Here is a 21,574-nt window from a genome sequence, read left to right as displayed (position 1 = left end):
CCTCTTTCGGCTTGGTACAATCCGGGTATCGTTGCTACTCTCGAATCATGTTCTGCTTGTCATACCCCGTTCCCATCTGAGCCTTCCTCAACACACCCAGCTTGCCCTCGCGCAACCTTTGCATGCTGCATGCAGGCGTATGGGGCAGTCACAAGTTTCCTATCAACGGCTTGCACCTTCCGTAATGTTTGGAATCAGGAGACTGAGAGTCTTGATCTCCTGGCAGGAGATCGCCGAGGTGAAATTGATTATTGTCGAATTGAAGATCAATCCGACGTAGTGGCAGCCACTTCGATATCCAAGTGACTGTGATGTTCTAGTTCCCTTGGCAAGTGGAACTATGCCAGCAGTCTACGTGGAGGAATTAAATGTATCTTTTGGCCTTTCCCCATGGAGAAGCAGCCATACAAGGCGCGTGCAGGTGTCTTCAGTCAGGGTTAGAGCAAACACCAATATCGTGTTCAAAGTTTGCACGTCAGCCAATTTCATGTCTTGTTGGCATTAAAAGCATGGGAGCACGTCGGCAGCCGTCCGGTATGAAATATCTGGTGAGCTTTTTGGCTGATTATCGGTAGATTGCGCAACGTCAACAAGGGACACGCAGCTTGTACGGCACATGCTACCTGCCCCGACCTTTCCGGCTGTGCCCCTATGTATTAAGACGTAATTGTATGTTATATTATTCTCGTTCAAAAATCATAAACTCATCAGCCTCTACATATGAATTCCACTCGTCCTCCTAGACGACACCTTGATGCCGGAACCTGTCTTGAAGGCGTTTGCAATATGGTTGAGAGATAAGGATCGATGAGAATGACTGGGGAGTCTGATTGAGCTCAGTGGCCTCATCACGGTCAGACGAGACACTCCGCTTCTCGAATCTGCGATTAAGCAAGGTCCCTGAGAGCCGCGAATCGATTAGAATGACTGGGGGGTAGGAGATGCAGTATAGCTCGATAGGTCAGATTGTAGAGATGGGTAGAATGAAGATAATGGCCGGGGGGACAGCTTCTGCAAGGTCACCCAAAACTCCGCTACATTGTCTGAGAAGTTACACGAGGGATGTCAAGAGCGCAGAGCATGGAGCCGAAGAGCAGAACTGGGCGTTGGAGACCCTGACCTGTGACTAAGACTTATTTTCGACACGGACACCAGCTATGCGATGCGTGACTATCGAATTGATTGCATTAGTATGATATGGGATTTTTCGAAGTCAAGGACACGGAGTCAGAGCCGTTGTCGGCGATGCAAACGAATCTATGCTGGTTGTTTTTTGACCTGCGATGTAATCATAATTAGATTCTGCACCTCTAGTAGTCGTGTGCGCCGCGGCATTTTCAACGGCACAACGCCAATAGCCACTGGAGGAATACACAGATATATTTCTGTACAGTGTTAAAACTTAAATTACTTAGTGAGCACTTACGGCTACAGGGCCCAGGCGTAAGCAATTCATTTTTGCAACCGTTATCTGTCTTATGATCATCCCCCAACAAATGGTAGGACGCGGATTGGATAGCATGGCGTCAAAAAATGAATGATTTAGTCCAACTCCCAAACATCTCGGCTTCCAGGCGCAGAAGACGTCAGGACCTGCCAGTTATCCTCTAGCGTTTCCCGGTAATGTAAATTAGCGCGACGCTTCCAACTCTGTCAGAAAAATAGCATTTTTTCGCACCTCGTCATGTATGCGGAAAGTGCAGCTTGTGCATGTGACTGTTGATTAAAATAGTGTAAATAAGGTTGAATACAGATCTTGGTCTCAAAATATGGTACCGAGGAATTGAAGTCGAAGGTGCTGTTATCGCGCCACCAAGTCTCCGCACCAGTCATAACGTGGAATGGCAGAGCAGTACTGGATGACCAGGTCGTTAAAGATTCTCAGGAAAGGGACAGTGTTGTACCCTCCCTTCTCATAGATATACAGATCACGCACAACTAACAGTCATTTCTATACCCCTATTGCCCACACTGTCACTTACTGAGTTCGCTCAAAAGATTTGGTGTTCCGCAGAGGTTCTGTCTCCCAGGAGATCTCAATCAAACATTGATCGAATGGAAGATCGAGCAACTATTAATTATAAGACACTTGATTAACAACAAAGACTCACGTCGAGCATAAATTTAAGATTCGGCGGTGATAACGTTGTGGAGGAACGGGAGTACGAAAGAAGGTCGTGCCGATCGAAGGCCTTTGGTTATAAACACATGATAGTCATTCAAACGATTTCGTGATAGGGATGTGATTTTTTTATCCTGCGTCTATGTGCATGAAAACTCACAATAATTCCAAATATGCATGCACTCACCGGCATAGTCTCTCTGAAAGGATCATATGTGCATACGTTCTGTCACACGATATGAGGTGATAGAAGATAGTAATGACGACAGATCATTCTTTACCTGGAAGCTTTCCGTACGCTCCGCAAAAACGATGCGTAGAACTATCACCATTTGTGCTGGCTCCGGGAGAGCTGGTAACGTCTTTCACACCACCACTGATATCTATCTGTAACTCCGCGGTCGCGTCAGCATCATTGGGGGTGAAAGATGGGTTCTGTTGGAGATTTCCGACAAGGGTATTGAATCATAGTGGCGCTGGGAAGTGCCAGTCCCCAACTCCAAGAAATAATGATGGATTGGCAACAGACAGTATATCGATATACATCAAAATCATTCACCTCTCAGCGCATTCTGTTTTCGTTCTAGATGGGCTGAATTGAGCTTGACAGAGTGCGGGATAATTTCCTGTGACAGACGTTCGGTAACAAGCACACTAAACTCATGAGCGAGAATCTGACAGATAAGCGACACCCAAAACACTTCATGAAATAGGTGTAGTACATGTTGCCGAACATGATTCGTTACATGTTTTTCGATGAGAGAGCCTTTTGTAGAGTGTGCGATATCGTGGCGTAAATCGACGAATACACGTCTGGACTCGGACGCCGGTGCGGTTCAGGCTCGCGTGGCCGTTGAATCGGTAGCAACAGATGAGCCGATGATCATGGAGGAGTACGTAAAGCATTGGCCACCTGAACGCAGTACAAGTTCTGAAACTCAGCAGCGAGCAAAGTGCCACGTGTTGCAAGCAGGTGGGACAGGTGCTGTCAAGAGACTCTTGAAGAGATGATCATCCTGCATACCTACGTTTAAAAGTGAAATGAGACATCATTGCATTGACACTACGTTCTTTATTTCGCGCACCTCATCATTTAGTTCCAACGTGCAGTGCAACACCACGCAGAACAGGCGCGGACAAAGTAAATTTTTGCTGTAGAGACGACAGACTTCGAGTAACCAACTAGTACTGTAGATGACAGTGAGAGTATGGAGTTCCCACGGTTCAGGGTTGAACCTCTTCGAGACTTCGAAGCTCATTATTACTAATAACGTGGGATGTACTTGAATGTCGACTCCGCGTGACGCACTGCAACTGTTGAGATCTAGACACGACTGCCGCGGAGGGGGATTCGATTCCAACCAGCTCTATATTCTTTACATCATGACATGTTGCTGGCAGGTCAAATGGCCACGATTTGATTGGCTAACTTCCTCACCAGCAAACGTCCTTAGCGTTCACTCTATGACTTCAGCTTTTGTCCAGTGCGATTCCAGCCTTTTTCTAATGTCTAATCATTGGTTCCTTCGTGCCCGCCGTGTCATCATATATAAGCTCCCTCGCTCCCATAATTTCTTCACTACCTTCGTTGGCCACCCATTCAACCATTAACCAGCCATGACCTCAACTCACCAGGTGTCTGCCAGCACCACCACAACTACGATTCCCCTACCAAACAGAGATGCTATGTCTGGCAGTTTGGTCAACAAAGCGCCACCAGTGTGGTCACTGGAATCTAACGGAACCTTGACTCCACTCACCGACAAATGCGATAGACTTAGCCGCCAGGATGGTATCTGTTGCAAGGAACTCAAGGGCGAAGACGACAGACTTCTGATAGATCCTGATGTTATCCGTGACATGTGAGTTTCCCCCTTACCAGCTCGCAGCCTTCTGTCTGCTTTTTTCTCGCAAGTTATTGACATAGTACACCTTCTATAGCATTATTGGATTGTCGGATGGCCTGACTGTTCCCTTCGCGCTGACAGCTGGTTTGTCTGGCTTAGGGAATTCAAGACTAGTTGTTGTCGGCGGCCTTGCAGAACTCATTGCCGGTGCCATATCAATGGGAATAGGTGGCTTCCTTGCATCCCAGGCTGAGCGGGACCATTATCGGTTCTTGCGACGTCATACCCACTCACGGGTGATGCGGAGTTGCATTGGGGAAATGGAGAGAGAGGTACACGCTGTTTTGGGTCCCGTCGGTGTCGATGAACCAACCTCCCATGCTGTCGCGAATTGCCTGCGGAAAATAGAGGATGAGCCCGGGTTTGACGGAAGTAAACCCGCACCTACTGACGAGGAGAAACTATCGCGGGGGATGAAGAGCGACTCTGGGCTAACACCTTTCTTACTGAAATTTGGAGAGGGGATGGGTATGTCTATCTTGTTATTATTCTTCCGTTTGACGTGGTTCTGATTGTTACTGTCTTTTTCTTGCTCAGAGGAAGTTCCGACTCGCCGACTATACATCTCCGCGTTCACTATCGGCATGGGATACCTCCTTGGCGGTATCATCCCCCTTCTCCCGTATTTCTTCATATCTGAAGCGATTGAAGCATTAAAATATTCTTGCATAATGACTGGGATAGTTCTTCTCATATTTGGTGCCGTAAAAGGTCGAGTCACGGGAGCAGCGAGGAATATCTGGGGATACATTTGGGCAGCAGTCAGTACGATGGCTGTTGGCGGATTTGCTGCCGCTGCAGCCTACGGGTTGGTTACCGCGGTGGAAAGATCATCTATATCGTAGCAGCGTTTGGTCGCGCCAGTCCCCGACTCCATTGTTCCACATGATTATTTAGCTCATTTGAATTGTGTATCGACTTCAAAATAGTAGACAATGCGCCCTACGCCCTACCTCATTACGAAACCATGCACCGTTTTAGATGCTGAATGCAGAAGGATTTTTTCACCGCTGAAAGACACAACTTGAATACTTGTCCGCGATCGCAGTGGTTGATCGATCATGGACTTTGACTCGTCCTGCAATGTCCTATCTTCCGCGGCTGTTCCGAATATCATAGACTAGAATAACAAGTAAGCCTTTGGAAGAGTGTTATGTGTTGCCCTTGATGGAACGTCCGTGCTGCAGAGTCGATAATCTTAGCTGACTTGCTGGCTCAGCCTCGTGCGGTGAGAGACGGTATGTGTGTACTTCGAATTCATTATGACTGCTTTGTGTTTGCCTAGTTTCGTCACAAACTCTGAGCTGACTGTAGGACTGGGAGACTTTGCCTTGTGATGAACAAATGAAATCAACATGCCCAAAAATCGAAACTCCCACGGCGTCGGAAATGTGCTTTCTTAATACGTCAAAGCCTGTGCCAAGGGCCCGTGCCAATGGCGTCTAACTCAGCACTCTAGCTTCGTGTTAATCCACCTTGCAAGATACTGAGAGATACGATGTCGCATTATACCAGGTGAGATTCCAAGGTTTCTGCTGTAATTCCCTTAATTGAGGTGTTTAGTCCTCCTCCTCCATACCAGCAACATGCTTCAACACAAGCATTCCGTCCTGACCATTCTCACACCATTGCGCAAGGATACACACATAACGGTCACTCACATGGCTATGGTTGTCATAGGCATCACGGATATGGACATGTAGACCAGCCCTCGATCGCGGGTACCTACGCGCCCTGTGTCTCGGATCGTGTAAGCTTCCATTATTCACACATCTCTGTCAGTACTCAATAGACGTGATTAGTATTCATTCCAGGTACGGTGTGTGTAGCACGAAAGCATGGGCGGTTGTTGATACTCATCTTTAGGTACAATGAAACCGATTATCTCCTTCCGAGAGGAAGTCATCGACGAAACGATGGCCTAGGATGTTGCTGCTTCACAATTATCGGAGCTATATTCATTGTAGCGATGTTTTATATCGTCCAATTCGTCTCGTCTATGCCCGTCGATGAGGTTTCTTGGACCAATCTTGAATCTCATTCCTGCACCACTTATGCAACAAGGGAATACGTAGCAGAACTCAACGTCTCACCTTGGAACCCCCAGCGGACGAAAATCTGTATGAGTACTCGGGCGGTTGTTCATGGCCGGCCTCACTGGCCATCCAGATGCGAATATGTGAGTTGACATTTCTCGTTAGTCCTGATAGCAGCGTCTGACTTGGTATAGCGCTCAGGCAAGGTAATCGGACATTTTGCCATCGACCATGACGAGCCAGACTGTGTCACCTACTGGAGTGGATATAGGAATTGGGTAAGCTAAAAATTTCACTTTGCACTTAAACTCACCGCTCTACTTCGTAGGGATGTACCGCTAAAGGCTCGAAGAAGAGGGTGAGTGACAGATGCACTGTTCTCTGGGACTTGATTTGATCATTATTGTAGCACATTGAGCAACATCTCATGAACGTACCGGCCAACACTGACTATAAGGAATTCTGTGCGACAACGCCTGCTCGTTTCCTAGACCAAGAATTCTCTGGTGCAGACTCGTGCGTGAATAGCGTACGTGCATTTGAGCTATCGCTCCTGCATTTTATCTGACATATATCTAGATCTGGGGTGTCTATGGGCAGTGGTTCATCGACGACCCTAATTGTTGAAGCGGGTGAAGATCGTGGTTTCTTATATCCAGCATTGACCACTTTTACTACCATTGCTTTCCTGGCATTCTTGTACTATTTACTGATGAAAATTGTGTTTTGTGTACATACCTCCGTGGCCCGTTGCACACTCGAAAGAAGCGACCAAACAGCAACTGCAACAGTGCTAGGACGATTTATCAAGGACTCTCGATGTTGTCTGCAACATTCAGTGCGTGACCTTACCTGTCGTCATTCTGCGGAGTGATTCAACTTTTGCTGCAGTAGTCGTGAGCGAGCATCTGATCACTAGGGCAGGATCGCATGTCATCTCAAGGGATGAATCATGAACTTGTTTGTTCAATACGCTTCAAGTCAGTCTGGGTTGCGAACACTGACTTCTTGCTCATAACTACGGCGAGGGGTGGACGACGAGTCCAGCACCTTGCCTGATGACAAGAAGTTGAGCGGTTCAGGTTCAAAATGAGGATCAAAGCCGAGGATGGCGAACACGATGTGCGTTGGGCAGTCGTTAACAAAATCGATAATATCCCATCATATTGGGTTTCCGTTGGTCGCCGTATTCGAGCTGCGCCAAGTGAGTGGATGGTGTGCTGCAACTGAATTGCACCTTGCAGAAGGAATTGAAAAAATTCGTCATCTTCGTGCGCAAGGAGAGAAGGGAAGGCCATGGAAGTATGAACTTCACCTTAATAATGCTGAGTCACCGTATATTGAAATAGCAGGCAAAAGACCCTGAGTTGGAAGCCTGTGCTGCGACAATGCAATCGCATGAGCTCGGCTCCATGTGATGGTGTCTAAGTCACAATCAGTACGGAATAAATAAACAGATGCGTACGCCATGGGGGCAGCATTGCAGGGTAGTTCACGGGTGATAATGCTACGGTTGCGATTGACTTGAAACTGTGATGAAGCAGGAGTAAATCAGATTCATTCAGCGGAACGGTATGTGTAGCACCAGTACGGAACAGAGTAACAATGTATCGTGCGGAAATGTCATTAAATAACTAACCAACAGAAGAGCGAGGGAATGAAAAACAACTAGAAATATGGCGAATGGAATAATATAGCGAATCGAGTTTCTAACTACACACCTATGTGGACAAATACAATCTGCTGTTCTAGCGAAATCTCCTTGCGCAACGACTTCACAGCCTCGTGCAGCGCTACCGCAGCACGTGTGCAGTCCAATCTCCCTGAATCATCAATGAGGTTGGGGTAAAAAGCGGACGCGACCTGGCGTGCAACCTCGTCGTCAACAGACCACATGGAACCCAATCACACTACGAAATCCGGAGAATTGCATAGCTGCAAGCAAGATGAATCGATTCGTCGAGACTCTTCTCGTCGCCAACGGTAGTGTGGCAGGCCGATAAGAATGCAAATTCCGGATTCTGCCAGTTGGATGGAAATGATGTCCTTGATCATTAAAGGCCCGTCGCGCATGGCAAACGAAGACTCAAATGGTGTTTTGTCGATTCGGCATCCCATGGCAGGCTAGGTGAAGCCACTGATTATGATTGAGTGCATTGAGTGCACCCTCGACTGTCGCGTTGCCGTCCTCGAGCGATGTAAAGGTCACGATGGGCGCGAGATGCTTAGCTACGACAGCTAATTCAGGAGCGACACATTGGAGTCCCTTCCCTCTGTCTGGGTTTGCTTGACCAATGGCAACAAAATGTTGCGAGGACACATCTTGAGAAACTTGCTGTCTCGCACGAATGAGAGTCGCCAAAGTAGGGGTATAAGAGGAGATGTAAATGCGAGACAAATTTTTTTCTCTTCTCCTCGGTAGGGTCCTGCTGCATGGAGAGGAAGCAGTGTGAAGTCAGCAGTGGGACACCACCAGATACGCGAACGATGGGAAACTTTAGACTCTTTGAGGGATTGGACTATGGGGTGAACGATATTTTTCCAAAGCTTGCGGAGGATGCTGACAAGCTTGAGTTGATAATCAGAAGAACCAAACTGCTCTGCGAGTGACTGGAACTCGGAGGATAACCCGGATACTTCAGCTTGTGTAATATGAAGCGGAACATGGACGGGAATTTCCGTGCTATGGATAATCAAGGCGTCACAGCCATATTAGGCTTGCATTAAGAATAATGACTGGACCGTCTTCTGCCGCTTTCTGTAGGTCGGAGAACAGGGGAGGCAGGAGAAACCGCGAAAAGCCATGAAGCATGCGAATGCGCGAGACGACGTCATCCCATTGCATGGTCAGTTGTCGGATTTGCGGAGACTGGTCTTCAGTAGACTGATCAAATGCGTTACGAAGGCGAAAACTCAGTTGTTTGAACTCTTCTGCCAAGGCCGTGCCAGTGTCACCTGAAACAGAAAGTTCATCGAATGGTGTGCTGAAGCGTGCCAACTGGGTCCAGAACACTGCACGACCTTGCTCGACCAGCTCCACCGCAGTCGTCAGCGCACCATGACGAACACTGCATGAAAAAGCATCTGTGGCAAGGGAAGAAACAGCCTCCCTGATGGCGTCGAAATGATGCGAAGAAGACGACAAAAGAGCAACTTGCTGATCTAGGAATTTGAGTGCAGTCTTATAGGCAAGCAATGCAGAGCCGTGATTGACTGTCTCTGCGAAGGCCGCCCATGACTTGGCAACACTGAGATCTGTGCGAGATGCTGCATGTGATAGGTGGGAGAGTTGCAAATACAAGCTAAATGCTTCATCACGGTCAGGCTGAACGCCCCGCTGCTGGAATCTGGATTCCAGGTTGAATGCGAGATTTCTGAGAAGTGAGGATCGATTTGAATGACACGGGGAGATGAGCTCTAGCGCAGCCCGATAGAGCTCGATGACCTCATCAAGGTCAGACATGATACCCCGTTGCCGGAATCGCTCTTCAAGGCTGAAAGCAAGATTGTTGAGAGACGCGAATCGATCTGAATGACCGGTGGGTCGGAGGAGTAATGCAGCCTGATGGAGCTCAATGGCCTCATCAAGGTCAGACATGATGCCCTGCTGCCGGAATCTTTCTTCAAGGCTGACAGCAAGATTGTTGAGAGACATGGGTCGATCTGAATGACCAGGGGGACATAGGAGTGATCCATCTCGATTGAGCTCGGTTGCCTCATCGAGGTCAGACATGATGCCCCGCTGCTGAAATCTTTCTTGAAGGCTCTGTGCAAGATTGTTCAGGCATATGAATCGAGCTGAATGACCGGGAGGATAGAGGAGTAATGCAGCTCGCTGGAGCTCAATGGCCTCATCAAGATCAGACACGATGCCACGGTGCTGGAATCTGGCTCGAAGGTTGTTAGCAAGATAGTCAAGAGACACGGGTCGATTTGAATGCCCGAGGGGACAGAGGAGCAATGCATCCCGATTGAGCTCGATGGCCTCATCGAGGTCAGAAATGGCGCCATGCTGCTGAAATCTGTCGTGAAGGCCGAGTGCAAGATTGTACAGAGACATGAATCGATCTGAACGACCGGGGGGACAGAGGAGTAATGCAGCCCGATGGAGCTCGATGGCCTCATCAAGGTCAGACATAATGCCACGTTGCTGGAATCTGACTCGAAGGTTACCAGCAAGACCGTCGAGAAGCATGGATCGAATCGAGTGATGAGGGGGGAGGTGATCCAGCCCAGCTCGATAGAGCTCAATGGCCTCATCAAGGTCAGACAAGGCGCCCCGCTGCTGGAATCTATCATGAAGACTGACTGCAAGATTGTTTAGAGACGAGGATCGTTCTAAATGACCGGGTGGCCGGAGGAGTAATGCAGCCTGATAGAGCTCGATGGCCTCATCAAGGTCGGACATGATACCCCGCTGCTGGAATCTGGCTCGAATGCTGATTGCAAGATTGTTAAGAAATGTGGATCGAATTGGGTGATGGAGGGGGAGGAGCTCCAGCGCAAGCCGTTGGAGCTCGATGGCCTCATCAAGATCAAACATAATACCACGCTGCTGGAATCTGACTTGAAGGTTGTGAGCAAGATCGTTGAGACACATGGATCGATCTGAATGACATGGGGGGAGGAGCTCAAGCACAGCACGATGGAGCTCGATAGCCTCATCGAGGTCAGACATAGTGCCATGCTGCTGGAATTTGTAGTAAAGGCTGAGTGCAAGATTGTTCAAAAACGTTGATCGCATTGAGTGATGAGGGGGGAGGAGCTCCAGCGCAGCCCGATGGAGTTCGATGGCCTCATCAAGGTCAGACATGATGCCACGCTGCTTGAATCTGACTCGAAGGTTGCCAGCAAGACCGTCGAGAAGCGTGGATCGAATCGAGTGATGAGGGGGGAGGTGATCCAGCGCAGCTCGATGGAGCTCGATGGCCTCATCAAGGTCAGACAAGGCGCCCCGCTGCTGGAATCTGTCATGAAGGCTGAGTGCAAGATTGTTCAGAGACGATGATCGTTCTGAATGACCGGGTGGACGGAGGAGTAATGCAGCCTGATGGAGTTCGATGGCCTCATCAAGGTCAGACACGATACCCTGCAGCTGGAATCTGTCTCGAAGGCTGAGTCCAAGATTGCTCAGAGACGTGGATCGATCTGAATGATTGGGGGGACGGAGAAGTAGTGCAGCTCGATGGAGCTCGACGGCTTCATCAAGGTCAGATGTAATGCCCCGCTGCCGAAATCTCTCTCGAAGGCTGGCAGCCAGACTGTTTAGAGACATGAATCGATCTGGATGACCGGGGGGTCGGAGGAATAATACAGCCCGATGGCGCTTGATAGCCACATAGTTTGCTAGGTCAGTGAGGCAAGATAACCACTGCCCCATCTTACTGTGAAAGGTCCATTGAGTACAAAATGGAGTGAGATCAGAGTGAATACACACTTAAGCTGTTAAAACTGCAACACTGGCACACCAAAGATCTCCGGTACAAGGGAAATGATATGGTGGACGCTCAGCGATCCCAGGAATTTAATGGCGAGCCGCGAGGCAGGACCTCGTACCTGTTCCCGCGGGGGTGCCAAGCCAACCACAGGTACCCAGGACCCAAGAATATGCGAGCCAGCTGAAGAATAATGTTCGCCAGTTACACGTCGATGTGCTTCAAACGGGGTCCAGAGAGGGAGGAAAAGAATATAGTCATTGGTTGATCATGACGTAGCTAGTAGTATGTGCTCCCTGAGGTAGAACACTGGCGCGTCAGGCTGACGCGCCAGGCATCAGTGAACCGGTGAACAGATGAGAAAGTTATTTAAAGCATTATATTGTAGAGTATCGCAACAATCTTCGTGTATCTGCTGACCGCTTTGACATGGGAATATTCGGCATTGTCGAGGAAAGACGAATTTACAACAAACTCTGCACAGGAACAAGCGCCCATACATTTTGCCAAACACAATTCATCATTCGACTCTTTTATTGACGATTTCTTTCAATCTTTGATCTTCTACGCACTGAGCCGTGATGATTCGCCCATAATTGACAGAAACCTGCTGGAATTTGTTGGGACTCTTCCAAATCTCGTTCAGGATATTACAATAACCCAAGGACGGGATGAGTTCACTGGCCTTCCTAGTAACTAAATTGCAGGTGCGTTTGTCTTGACAACAATAACCCGGCAGCATCCACTTATACTTTCGTCTAAAGTCTCTTGCTAGCGAATCCAGGAGAAAGCATCCAGAAAAACGCGAGGTACGAATGACAGCACTCATCCCACGTACTGCTTGCGTCTCATGTCCTCTCCAGAGCAAGCGACAGCCTCATTGGCCTCTGGTGCGTGATTCCATTCAAATGTGCCCCACTTTCTTCATCGTTCACCCACAAATAGCGCACAGTCAAATGATCTTCTTCGTCCAGTGTTCTGTGTTCACGGGGGGATGCGGGATGCGCGACTAAGAACGCGAAGGTCGTAGCCGTCTCGTCGGGGTCGCTGCAGCGGTTGATAGCACTCAAGGTTGTACCGCAGTCTGCTGTCGCACTCATCATAAGCACGATGAACGATGCCACGAGCCAAGGCTGTGGACATTCAACTTCAGATCCTGCAAACCTGTCTCCTTGATCACTAATTCACTTCGATACACGGAGAGCTGCTGGGAAAGGTACGATCTGTCTATACTTTTTGATATATATCTGATTACCTGTCAAAGGCATTGCTTCTCTGTTTTAAGCTGCAGGATTCCAGGATCGCAGTAGTCTCTTCAACAGCTACAGCCACCCTGCGTCAATTAGTCATGTTTATCTTTGAAAAAATGGTCAGTGACGAGGATTGTCAAGAGAGCAACCGCACTCCAGAACTGTCTGAGGCAACGCTTCTGGACGGTAGCACCAAAGCGTTAGGGCCTTGGGCCAAAGATGCATTCTCTGTCTTCGAAGATTCTGTCTCATCGCAAATTCAGAGAAACCCAATTTCTTGAAGCTCGACCACCTACATAAGACCTTCGCCCTTGCCTTCACCTTGGAGTTAATTGAGAGCGTACTCACGAACTACCACGAGCTGTTCAGGAAGGTAAGTTTGTCGGTCCCATTCAGCTGGTTCATACTAATACTCGTTGCAGCACACGGAACTTTTGATGTTGCTGCAACACCACCTTCGCCCACTCATTCTGAAATCTCTCTCCGACCGACATGTCTTTCCACTGACACTCAGATGCACCCGAGTTGTGTTCCTGATCTTGAAGCAGTTCTCATTCGAGCTAGAGACGGAAGCTGAAATATTCCTGATGCTTCTCATATAGACTATCAATTCGAAACTGAGTCGTGTAGGCTATGTGGGCCGAATCATATGCTGCAGCCGCGATTGACTTAGAACTGTGATGAAACAGGAGTAAATCAGATTCATTCAGCGGAACGGTATGTGTAGCACCAGTACGGAACAGAGTAACAAGGTATCGTGCGGAAATGTCATTAAATAACTAACCAACAGAAGAGCGAGGGAATGAAAACAACTAGAAATATGGCGAATGGAATAATATAGCGAATCGAGTTTCTAACTACACACCTATGTGGACAAATACAATCTGCTGTTCTAGCGAAATCTCCTTGCGCAACGACTTCACAGCCTCGTGCAGCGCTACCGCAGCACGTGTGCAGTCCAATCTCCCTGAATCATCAATGAGGTTGGGGTAAAAAGCGGACGCGACCTGGCGTGCAACCTCGTCGTCAACAGACCACATGGAACCAATCACACTACGAAATCCGGAGAATTGCATAGCTGCAGCAAGATGAATCGATTCGTCGAGACTCTTCTCGTCGCCAACGGTAGTGTGGCAGGCCGATAAGAATGCAAATTCCGGATTCTGCCAGTTGGATGGAATGATGTCCTTGATCATTAAAGGCCCGTCGCGCATGGCAAACGAAGACTCAAATGGTTGTTGTCGATTCGGCATCCATGGCAGGCTAGGTGAAGCCACTGATTATGATTGAGTGCATTGAGTGCACCCTCGACTGTCGCGTTGCCGTCCTCGAGCGATGTAAAGGACACGATGGGCGCGAGATGCTGAGCTACGACAGCTAATTCAGGAGCGACACATTGGAGTCCCTTCCCTCTGTCTGGGTTTGCTTGACCGATGGCAACAAAATGTTGCGAGGATGCATCTTGAGAAACTTGCTGTCTCGCACGAATGAGAGTCGCCAAAGTAGGTGTATAAGAGGAGATGTAAATGCGAGACAAATTTTTTCTCTTCTCCTCGTAGGGTCCTGCTGCATGGAGAGGAAGCAGTGTGAAGTCAGCAGTGGGACACCACCAGATACGCGAGCGATGGGAAACTTTAGACTCCTTGAGGGATTGGACTATGGGGTGGACGATATTTTTCCAAAGCTTGCGGAGGGTGCTGACAAGCTTGAGTTGATAATCAGAAGAACCAAACTGCTCTGCGAGTGACTGGAACTCGGAGGACAACTCGGATACTTCAGCTTGTGTAAGGTGAAGCGGAACATGGACAGGATCTTCCCTGATATGGATAATCAAGGCATCACAACCATATTGGCTTGCATTAAGAATAATGACTGGACCATGCTCTGCCGCTTCCTGTAGGTCGGAGAACAGGGGAGGTAGGAGAAAACGCGAAAAAACCATGATGCATGCGAATGCGGGAGACAACGTCATCCCATTGCATGGTCAGTTGCCGGACTTGCGAAGACTTGTCTTCAGTAGACTGATCGAATGCGTTACGAAGGCGAAAGCTCAACCGTTTGAACTCTTCTGCCAAGGCTGTGCCGGTGTCACCTGATACAGAAAGTTGATCGAGTGGTGTGCTGAAGCGTGCCAACTGGGTCCAGAATACCGCACGACCTTGCTCCACCAGTTCCACCGCAGTCGTCAGCGCACCACGACGAACACTGCATGAAAAAGCATCTGTGGCAAGGGAAGAAACAGCCTCCCTGATGACGTCGAAATGATTGGAAGAAGACGACAAGAGAGCAACTTGCTGATCTAGGAATTTGAGTGCAGTCTTATAGGCAAGCAATGCGGAGTCGTGATTGAGGATGTGGGCGGAAGCCGCCCATGACTTGGCAACACTAAGATCTGTGCGAGATGCTGCATGTGATAGGTGGGAGAGTTGAAAATACAAGCTAAACGCTTCATCAAGGTCAGATTGAACGCCCCGCTCCTGGAATCTCGCTCTAAGGCTGGCAGCAAGGCTGTTCAGAAACAAGGATCGATCTGAATGATCCGTGGGGAGGAGTTCCAGCGCAGCCCGATATAACTCGATGGCCTTATCAAGGTCAGACATGATTCCACGCTGCTGGAATCTCTCTCCAAGGCAAATAGCAAGATTGTTGAGAGACATGGATCGATATGAATGATGCGGGGGGAGAAGCTCCAATACATCCTGATGGAGCTTGATGGCCTCATCAAGGTCAGACATGATGCCACGTTGCAGGAATCTGTCTCGAAGGCTGGCAGCAAGATTGTTCAGAGACATGGATTGATCTGAATGACCGGGGGGACAGAGGAGTAGTGCACTCCGATGGAGCTCGATGGCCTCATCAAGGTCAGACATGATCTCCCGCTGCTGGAATCTGTCTCGAAGGCAGGTAGCAAGATTGTTCAGAGAAATGGATCGTTCAGAATGACCATGGGGGCGGAGGAGTAATGCATCCCGATGGCGCTCGATGGCCTCATCAAGGTCAGACACGACTCCACGCTGTAGGAATCTGTCTCGAAGGCTGACTGCAAGATTGTTTAGGGACGCGGATCGATTTGAATGGTGTGGGGGGAGGAGCTCTAGCGCAGCCTTATGGATCTCGATGGCCTCATCAAGGTCAGACATGATTCCACGTTGCAGGAATCTGTCTCGAAGGCTGAGTGCAAGACCGTTGAGAAACGCGGATTGACCTGGATGACCTGAGGAACGAAGGAGTAATGCATCCCGATGGAGCTCGATGGCCTCATCGAGGTCAGACATCACTCCACGCCGCTGGAATCTGTCTCGAAGGCTGACAGCAAGATTATTCAGAGATATGGATCGATCTGAATGACCGGGGGGGCGGAGGGAGTAGTGCACCCCGATGGAGCTCGATGGCCTCATCAAGTTCAGACATGATGCGACATTGCAGGAATCTGTCTCGAAGGCTGAGTGCAAGGTTGTCCAGAGACGTGGACCGCTCAGAATGACCAGGGGGACGGAGGAATAATGCAGCCCGAAGGAGCTCGATGGTCTCATCAAGGTCAGACATGATGCTCTGCTGCCGGAATCTGTCTTGAAGGCTGAGTGCAAGATTGTTCAGAGACGTGGATCGTTCAGAATGACCAGGGGGACGGAGAAATAATGCAGCCTGATTGAGCTCGATGGCCTCATCAAGATCAGACATGATTCCACGCTGCAGGAATCTGTCTCGAAGGCTGAGTGCAAGATTGTTCAGAGACCCGGATCTGTTTGAATGATGTGGGGGGATAAGCTCCAGCGCAGCCCTATGGAGCTCGATGGCCTCATCAAGGTCAGACATGATGCCACGCTGTTGGAATCTGTCTCGAAGATACATAGCAAGATTGTTGAGAAATATGATTCGATTTGAATCACGCGGGGGGAGCAGTCCCAGCACATCCCGATGAAGCTCAATGGCCTCATCAAAGTCAGACATGATGCCCCGCTGCTGGAATCTGTCTTGAAGGCTGAGTGCAAGATTGTGGAGAAATATGGATCGACCTGGATGACCGGAGGAACAGATAAGTAATGCGGCACGATAGAGCTCGATGGCCTCATCAAGGTCAGACATGATGCCACGTCGCAAGAATCTGTCTCGAAGGCTATGTGCAAGATTGTTGAGAAATGTGGATCGATCTGGAGGGCCCGAGGAACCGAGGAGCAATGCAGCACGATAGAGCTCGATGGCCTCATCAAGGTCAGACATGATGCCACGTTGCAGGAATCTGTCTCGAAGGCTGAGCGCAAGATTGTTCAGAGACATGGACCGATCGGAATGACCGGGGGGGCAGAGGAATAGTGCACCCCGATGGAGCTCGATGGCCTCATCAAGGTCAGACATGATGCCCCCGCTGCCGGAATCTCTCTCGAAGACTGGCAGCAAGATTGTTCAGAGACATGGATCGATCTGGATGACCGGGGGGACGGAGGAATAATGAAACCCGATAGAGCTTGATGGCCACATGGTTTGCTAGGTTGGCGAGGCAAGATGACCACTGCCCCATCTCGCTGTAAAAGGTCTCATTGAGTGCAAAATGGAGTGAGATCAGAGTGAATACACACTTAGGGAGCTGAAACTGCAGCACTGGCACACCAAAGCCCTGCCAGCGTAAGGGAAATGATATGGTGAGTGCTCAACGATCCCAGGAATATAACGGGGAGCCACAAGGCACTGGGCAGGACTTTCAAGTTGTACCGGTTCCCCCGCGGGTACCAAGCCAACCAGAGGTACCCGCAACGTGAAGTTCAGGAAAAGGCACATGAAATGATGCGAGCCCTTCGCTGCCGCATCTGAAGAATGTGCGCCAGTTAAAGGTCGACGTGCTTCGAAGCGGGTCCAGAGAGGGAGGACAAGAAAAGAATCATTGGCTGATCAATATAGCTAGTGGTCCCTATGATGAATAGAATTTTATTAACGAAGGAATGGACATTGTGAACCGTGCAACTTGATACATTTCCAATGGGGGAGTCGGAAGTAGAACGCAGGAACGTTTGCACTGGGCCATCAGTGGCCGAATCTGGCACTGAGGCTGGTCCGACAGGACTCTACCAGCGTGCTTACAAATATAAAGCAGTTTACTCTAGTGATGAATCGATGACGGTCAATATTTGTTTAAAAGAAGACTTGTTCGAACGTACGTATACGGGACCTTAGGGTATGACACGGGTAAGCTTACCCGGGTACCCACCCGGGCACCACCCGCCGCAGGTGAATTGACGGGTACATGCTTCGATCTGAATAGTGCAACAACGGGACACCCCTGCAACGGATGTCACTATCATGACGGTGACCTAGTAAGTATAAACCTCAAGCTCAGCGCTCACTGCGCACGAACAAGCGCCCATACACTTTGCCAAACACAATTCATCATTCGACTCCTCAGTTGCATTGGCGATTTCTTTCAATCCTTGATCTTCTGCACATTGGGCCGTGTTCCACTATAATTGATAGAAACATTCTGGAATCTGTTGGAACTTGGGACTTGCCTAAATCTCGTTCAGAATAACGCAAGGACGGGATGAGTTCACTAGCCTTCCTAGTGACTGTGTGTTTGCGTTTACCATGAAACCCATCAATATCTAATTATACCTTCGTCTAAAGTTCCTTGCCAGCGAGTCCAGGAGAAAGCATCCAGAAATACGCGAGGTACGACAGAAAGTACTCATCCCACGTACTACTGGCGTCTTATGTCCACGCAAAGGCAGCGGAGAAGTCGCTTGCGATACTTAGGTCCTCTCCAGAACAAGCGACAGCATCTTTGGCCTCTGGTATGTGATTCCATTCAAATGTGCCCCACTTTCTTCATCGTTCACCCACAGACAGCGCACAGTCGGATGATCTTCTTCGTCCAGTGTTCATGGGATGCGCGGCCAAGAACGCGAAAGTCGTGGCCATCTCTTTGGGGTCACTGCAGCGGTTGATAGCTCTCAAGGCTGTACCGCAGTCTGCTGTCGCACTCACCGTAAGCACGATGAACGATGCCACGAGCCAAGGCGTAGACTTTCAACTTCGCATCCTACAAACCTTAGTCCCCCTGATCACCAACTTTCCTTCGATACACGGAGAGCTGCTGGGAAAGGTACGATCTGTCTATTCTTCTTGGTATGTATCTGATTACTTGTCAAATGCATTGCTTCTCTGTCTAAGCTGCAGGATTCCAGGATCGCAGTAGTCTCTTCAACAGCTGCAACTACCCTGCGCTAACTGGTGATGTTTATCTTTGAAAAAATGGTCAACAAGGATCGTCAAGAGAGCAACGGTACTCCGGAATTGTCTGAGGCGACGCTTCCGGACGGTAGCACCAAAGCGTTAGGGCTTTGTGCCAAAGATGCATTCTCTGTCTTCGCAGATCTCTGTCTCCTCGCAAATTCAGAGAAACCCAATTTCTTGAAGCTCGACTACCTTCGCCCTGGAGTTAATTGAGAACGTGCTCACGAACTACCACGAGCTGTTCAGGAAGGCAAGTTTGTCGGTCCCATTCAACTAGTTCATACTGATGCTCGTTGCAGTACACGGAGCTTTTGATGTTGCTGCAACACCAGCCTTCGCCCACTCATTCTGAAATCTCTCCTACCGACATGTCTTTCTGCTGACACTCAGATGCACATGAGTTGTGTTCCTAATCCTGCAGCAGTTCTCATTCGAGCTAGAGACGAAAGCTGAAGTATTCCTAATGCGTCTCATAAGAATGATCTCAGAAGATTCCGACGCGTCGAATCCGGACCATTCTGGCTCACGTCCAATATGGACAAGGGTCCTTGCGATGGAGATAATGAGAGGGTATGGCTAAAACTTGGCACCCTAAAGTCTGCACTAATGTTTCTTTTCAGGGTATGCAGCGATGCTGAGCTTGTTCGAAACATATGTGATCGCTATGATGCGCAGCAGCCGGGCTCTAAGGTCTTCAGCTCTCTCATAGTTGCATTGAGATACCTTGTTACTGATAATCCTGCTCTACTTGGAGTGAGCGCGCATATGATGTGGGTCGGAATTTCTCTTGTGGGTGATAGTGCTGCACCATCGGGATCTAATTATGACCTGGATGTCGGTGTGATGTCTGGAGTCTGTGTTCAAGGCTGACGGGTCACAGCATGACTGCTGAGGGTGATGGAGCAATTTCCTTGGCTGACAGCAAGTTTGTTGAGAACGTCAGGAAAGTATTTCTGGGGAGAGCGAAATGGCGTTATCAAGGTCGGAGCCTCCTGCTAGAATCTATTCTGAAGGTCGATAGCAACCCCGTTGAGAAACCCGGATCCGAGTCGAAGGCTGGCGCAGGATGACGACTGCCCCATTTTACTGTCAAGGGTCTTCCAATACAGTGAAATCAGATTGAATTTGTAGCATGTACGTAAGGTGCAGAAACTAGAGGACCTACTACTAGTACTAGGAAAGTAAATGCCGAATTCAACCTGTAAGGGAAATAAATGGCGAGATGACCAACTTGAACAATGTGAAACCGAGTCGTGTATGTACTAAGCTTGAAGTCAACGATTAGGCAAGCGAGTTGCAACAAAGCCTGTGTACATTTGTCTCCCTTAGGCAGAGCTTAAAGCTTAAAGTCAGATGAAGACTGATGGACGATCGGCGAAAGCCGAGGTAGCGTTGAACAAGCACTCACTCAGGCTGTACCATTCGTTCGTTCCCAATATCCATACTATGTCATCATGCCGCGTCAAGCTCAACTTTCCGAGCAGATCGCGTCCTCATGGAGATTCGCATTCTTCAGAACGAGAATGGCACTACTAGTAGGGTCTGTGCGCCTGCCTAACAGTTTTAGTCCGCCCGCCCGCCTCCCATTTCCATATTCCAGTGCTTTTTGGTTTAGTATTGCTCTCCTTCAGACCCAATGTCTGCTCCCGATACTAAATCAGTTAGCGCTCTGAGAGGCTGTCTTCTCCTCTCGATCCGCATTGCCTTTTGTTTCGATGCACGCGCCTTCGGTACTCCGAGCTTTATAGACACTGAGCAGAAACGCCGTGTCTCGGTTAAGCAACACCGGCGCTCCCACCAAATCCCTTATCGATCGAGCAAACGAAAATTTGTTTATCCTCCGTATATTTCTCATTCACCGCGATTCTAGATATTTACTATCACTACCCTCAACAAATATCTTTCCCCCTTCCATCTCCTACTCGAAGATTAATTTAGTCTCTTCCCCTGACATATTTAATCTTCCCCCTTGCTTCACCTTAACGCTACTACCGTACAAAGGACTGCCGCTGCTGCTTCAGTGTACCTCGTTGCATACGACACACCTCACTCCGAATAAATATTTTGACATGGCCATCCCTGTGCATGAGCTCGGCTCTATCGCATTTTTCGTTCACCACCAGTCATCGATCCGAATGCATACGGAAACTTTCAGCCCCTTTAACCCACTACCAGTACTAGTGTATGCGCACCCCTCCCCGCGTCATGCTAGATTTCACAAGCCCACTAGCTCAGTTATCGCTCTTTATCTAAACTGAGCTTGATGACAACATGTCTGCTATTTGGGACTGTCTATCTCATCCCTTCAACCTCTCCTTCAAGTTAGCTCCCAGCAGCGTCGCAGGCAGTATTATGTCGTTCATGTTAACCATCTGTCTGCGTTCGCTATCTGGGTTACCAATATGGTTGGAACTGACTAGGTAGACTCCCTCAGGTTTTGGAGCTCATGGTGTCTGCCTCCAAACCACGTTGACGCAAACAAGTCACCCATACAGCTGAGCCAGACGATAAGGCAATGCCCTTCTCAACCTCACTCAACTGGGTTACTCAGACTCTACACTAGTTGAATACTTGCTTTATGCTCTTCTGACTCCGCGGG

The 21,574-nt window shown here is 49.0% G+C and overlaps 9 protein-coding genes across 9 annotated transcripts; 5 read left to right on the top strand and 4 right to left on the bottom strand.

The window, feature by feature from the left end:
- Positions 1-3,404: 3,404 nt before the first annotated feature.
- DFJ58DRAFT_911477 (VIT family-domain-containing protein) lies at positions 3,405-4,993 on the top strand. The gene is made up of 3 exons (XM_041395236.1): positions 3,405-3,984; positions 4,064-4,497; positions 4,567-4,993. Exons 1-3 carry the CDS (start codon positions 3,740-3,742, stop codon positions 4,872-4,874), a joined length of 987 nt encoding a protein of 328 aa, XP_041248368.1. The 5' UTR covers positions 3,405-3,739; the 3' UTR covers positions 4,875-4,993.
- A 681-nt stretch (positions 4,994-5,674) lies between these two features.
- DFJ58DRAFT_100739 (uncharacterized protein) lies at positions 5,675-6,730 on the top strand. Its single transcript, XM_041378598.1, has 7 exons — positions 5,675-5,779; positions 5,832-5,843; positions 5,896-6,208; positions 6,260-6,343; positions 6,394-6,423; positions 6,475-6,594; positions 6,645-6,730. The coding sequence occupies exons 3-7, from the start codon at positions 5,999-6,001 to the stop codon at positions 6,690-6,692; spliced, it is 492 nt and encodes a 163-aa protein (XP_041248367.1). The 5' UTR covers positions 5,675-5,779; positions 5,832-5,843; positions 5,896-5,998; the 3' UTR covers positions 6,693-6,730.
- Positions 6,731-8,720: 1,990 nt separating this feature from the next.
- DFJ58DRAFT_100618 (TPR-like protein) lies at positions 8,721-11,667 on the bottom strand. Its single transcript, XM_041378597.1, has 2 exons — positions 11,503-11,667; positions 8,721-11,449 (listed from the first exon to the last, which is right to left on the bottom strand). Exon 2 carries the CDS (start codon positions 11,443-11,445, stop codon positions 8,767-8,769), a length of 2,679 nt encoding a protein of 892 aa, XP_041248366.1. The 5' UTR covers positions 11,446-11,449; positions 11,503-11,667; the 3' UTR covers positions 8,721-8,766.
- A 301-nt stretch (positions 11,668-11,968) lies between these two features.
- Positions 11,969-12,633, bottom strand: DFJ58DRAFT_767637 (uncharacterized protein; the record flags this gene model as incomplete). Its single annotated transcript, XM_041388870.1, has 2 exons — positions 11,969-12,207; positions 12,349-12,633. A coding segment is annotated over one exon (285 nt), but the record flags the coding sequence as incomplete, so codon positions are not given.
- A 108-nt stretch (positions 12,634-12,741) lies between these two features.
- DFJ58DRAFT_100606 (uncharacterized protein) lies at positions 12,742-13,066 on the top strand. Its single transcript, XM_041378596.1, has one exon. The coding sequence runs from the start codon at positions 12,849-12,851 to the stop codon at positions 13,029-13,031; it is 183 nt and encodes a 60-aa protein (XP_041248364.1). The 5' UTR covers positions 12,742-12,848; the 3' UTR covers positions 13,032-13,066.
- Positions 13,067-13,073: 7 nt separating this feature from the next.
- On the top strand, positions 13,074-13,390 carry DFJ58DRAFT_767632 (uncharacterized protein). Its single transcript, XM_041388869.1, has 2 exons — positions 13,074-13,123; positions 13,173-13,390. The coding sequence occupies exon 2, from the start codon at positions 13,188-13,190 to the stop codon at positions 13,350-13,352; it is 165 nt and encodes a 54-aa protein (XP_041248363.1). The 5' UTR covers positions 13,074-13,123; positions 13,173-13,187; the 3' UTR covers positions 13,353-13,390.
- A 217-nt stretch (positions 13,391-13,607) lies between these two features.
- Positions 13,608-17,275, bottom strand: DFJ58DRAFT_859016 (TPR-like protein; the record flags this gene model as incomplete). Its single annotated transcript, XM_041393987.1, has 4 exons — positions 16,100-17,275; positions 14,629-16,056; positions 14,056-14,567; positions 13,608-14,026 (listed from the first exon to the last, which is right to left on the bottom strand). Exons 1-4 carry the CDS (start codon positions 17,104-17,106, stop codon positions 13,608-13,610), a joined length of 3,366 nt encoding a protein of 1,121 aa, XP_041248362.1. The 5' UTR covers positions 17,107-17,275.
- DFJ58DRAFT_767621 (uncharacterized protein) lies at positions 17,152-17,772 on the bottom strand. Its single transcript, XM_041388868.1, has 2 exons — positions 17,328-17,772; positions 17,152-17,273 (listed from the first exon to the last, which is right to left on the bottom strand). The coding sequence occupies exons 1-2, from the start codon at positions 17,524-17,526 to the stop codon at positions 17,236-17,238; spliced, it is 237 nt and encodes a 78-aa protein (XP_041248361.1). The 5' UTR covers positions 17,527-17,772; the 3' UTR covers positions 17,152-17,235.
- Positions 17,725-20,045, top strand: DFJ58DRAFT_911473 (uncharacterized protein; the record flags this gene model as incomplete). The annotated part of the gene is made up of 9 exons (XM_041395235.1): positions 17,725-17,899; positions 17,920-18,059; positions 18,367-18,411; positions 18,467-18,533; positions 18,585-18,844; positions 19,006-19,179; positions 19,397-19,545; positions 19,596-19,745; positions 19,841-20,045. 9 exons carry the CDS (start codon positions 17,725-17,727, stop codon positions 20,043-20,045), a joined length of 1,365 nt encoding a protein of 454 aa, XP_041248360.1.
- Positions 20,046-21,574: the final 1,529 nt, after the last annotated feature.

Source organism: Suillus subalutaceus (assembly GCF_016647625.1).
Source record: "Suillus subalutaceus strain FC151 chromosome Unknown DFJ58scaffold_14, whole genome shotgun sequence".
Lineage (NCBI taxonomy): Eukaryota > Fungi > Basidiomycota > Agaricomycetes > Boletales > Suillaceae > Suillus > Suillus subalutaceus.
The sequence above is the reverse complement of the archived record's forward strand: the minus strand, read 5'-3'. Positions and strand labels throughout refer to the sequence as shown.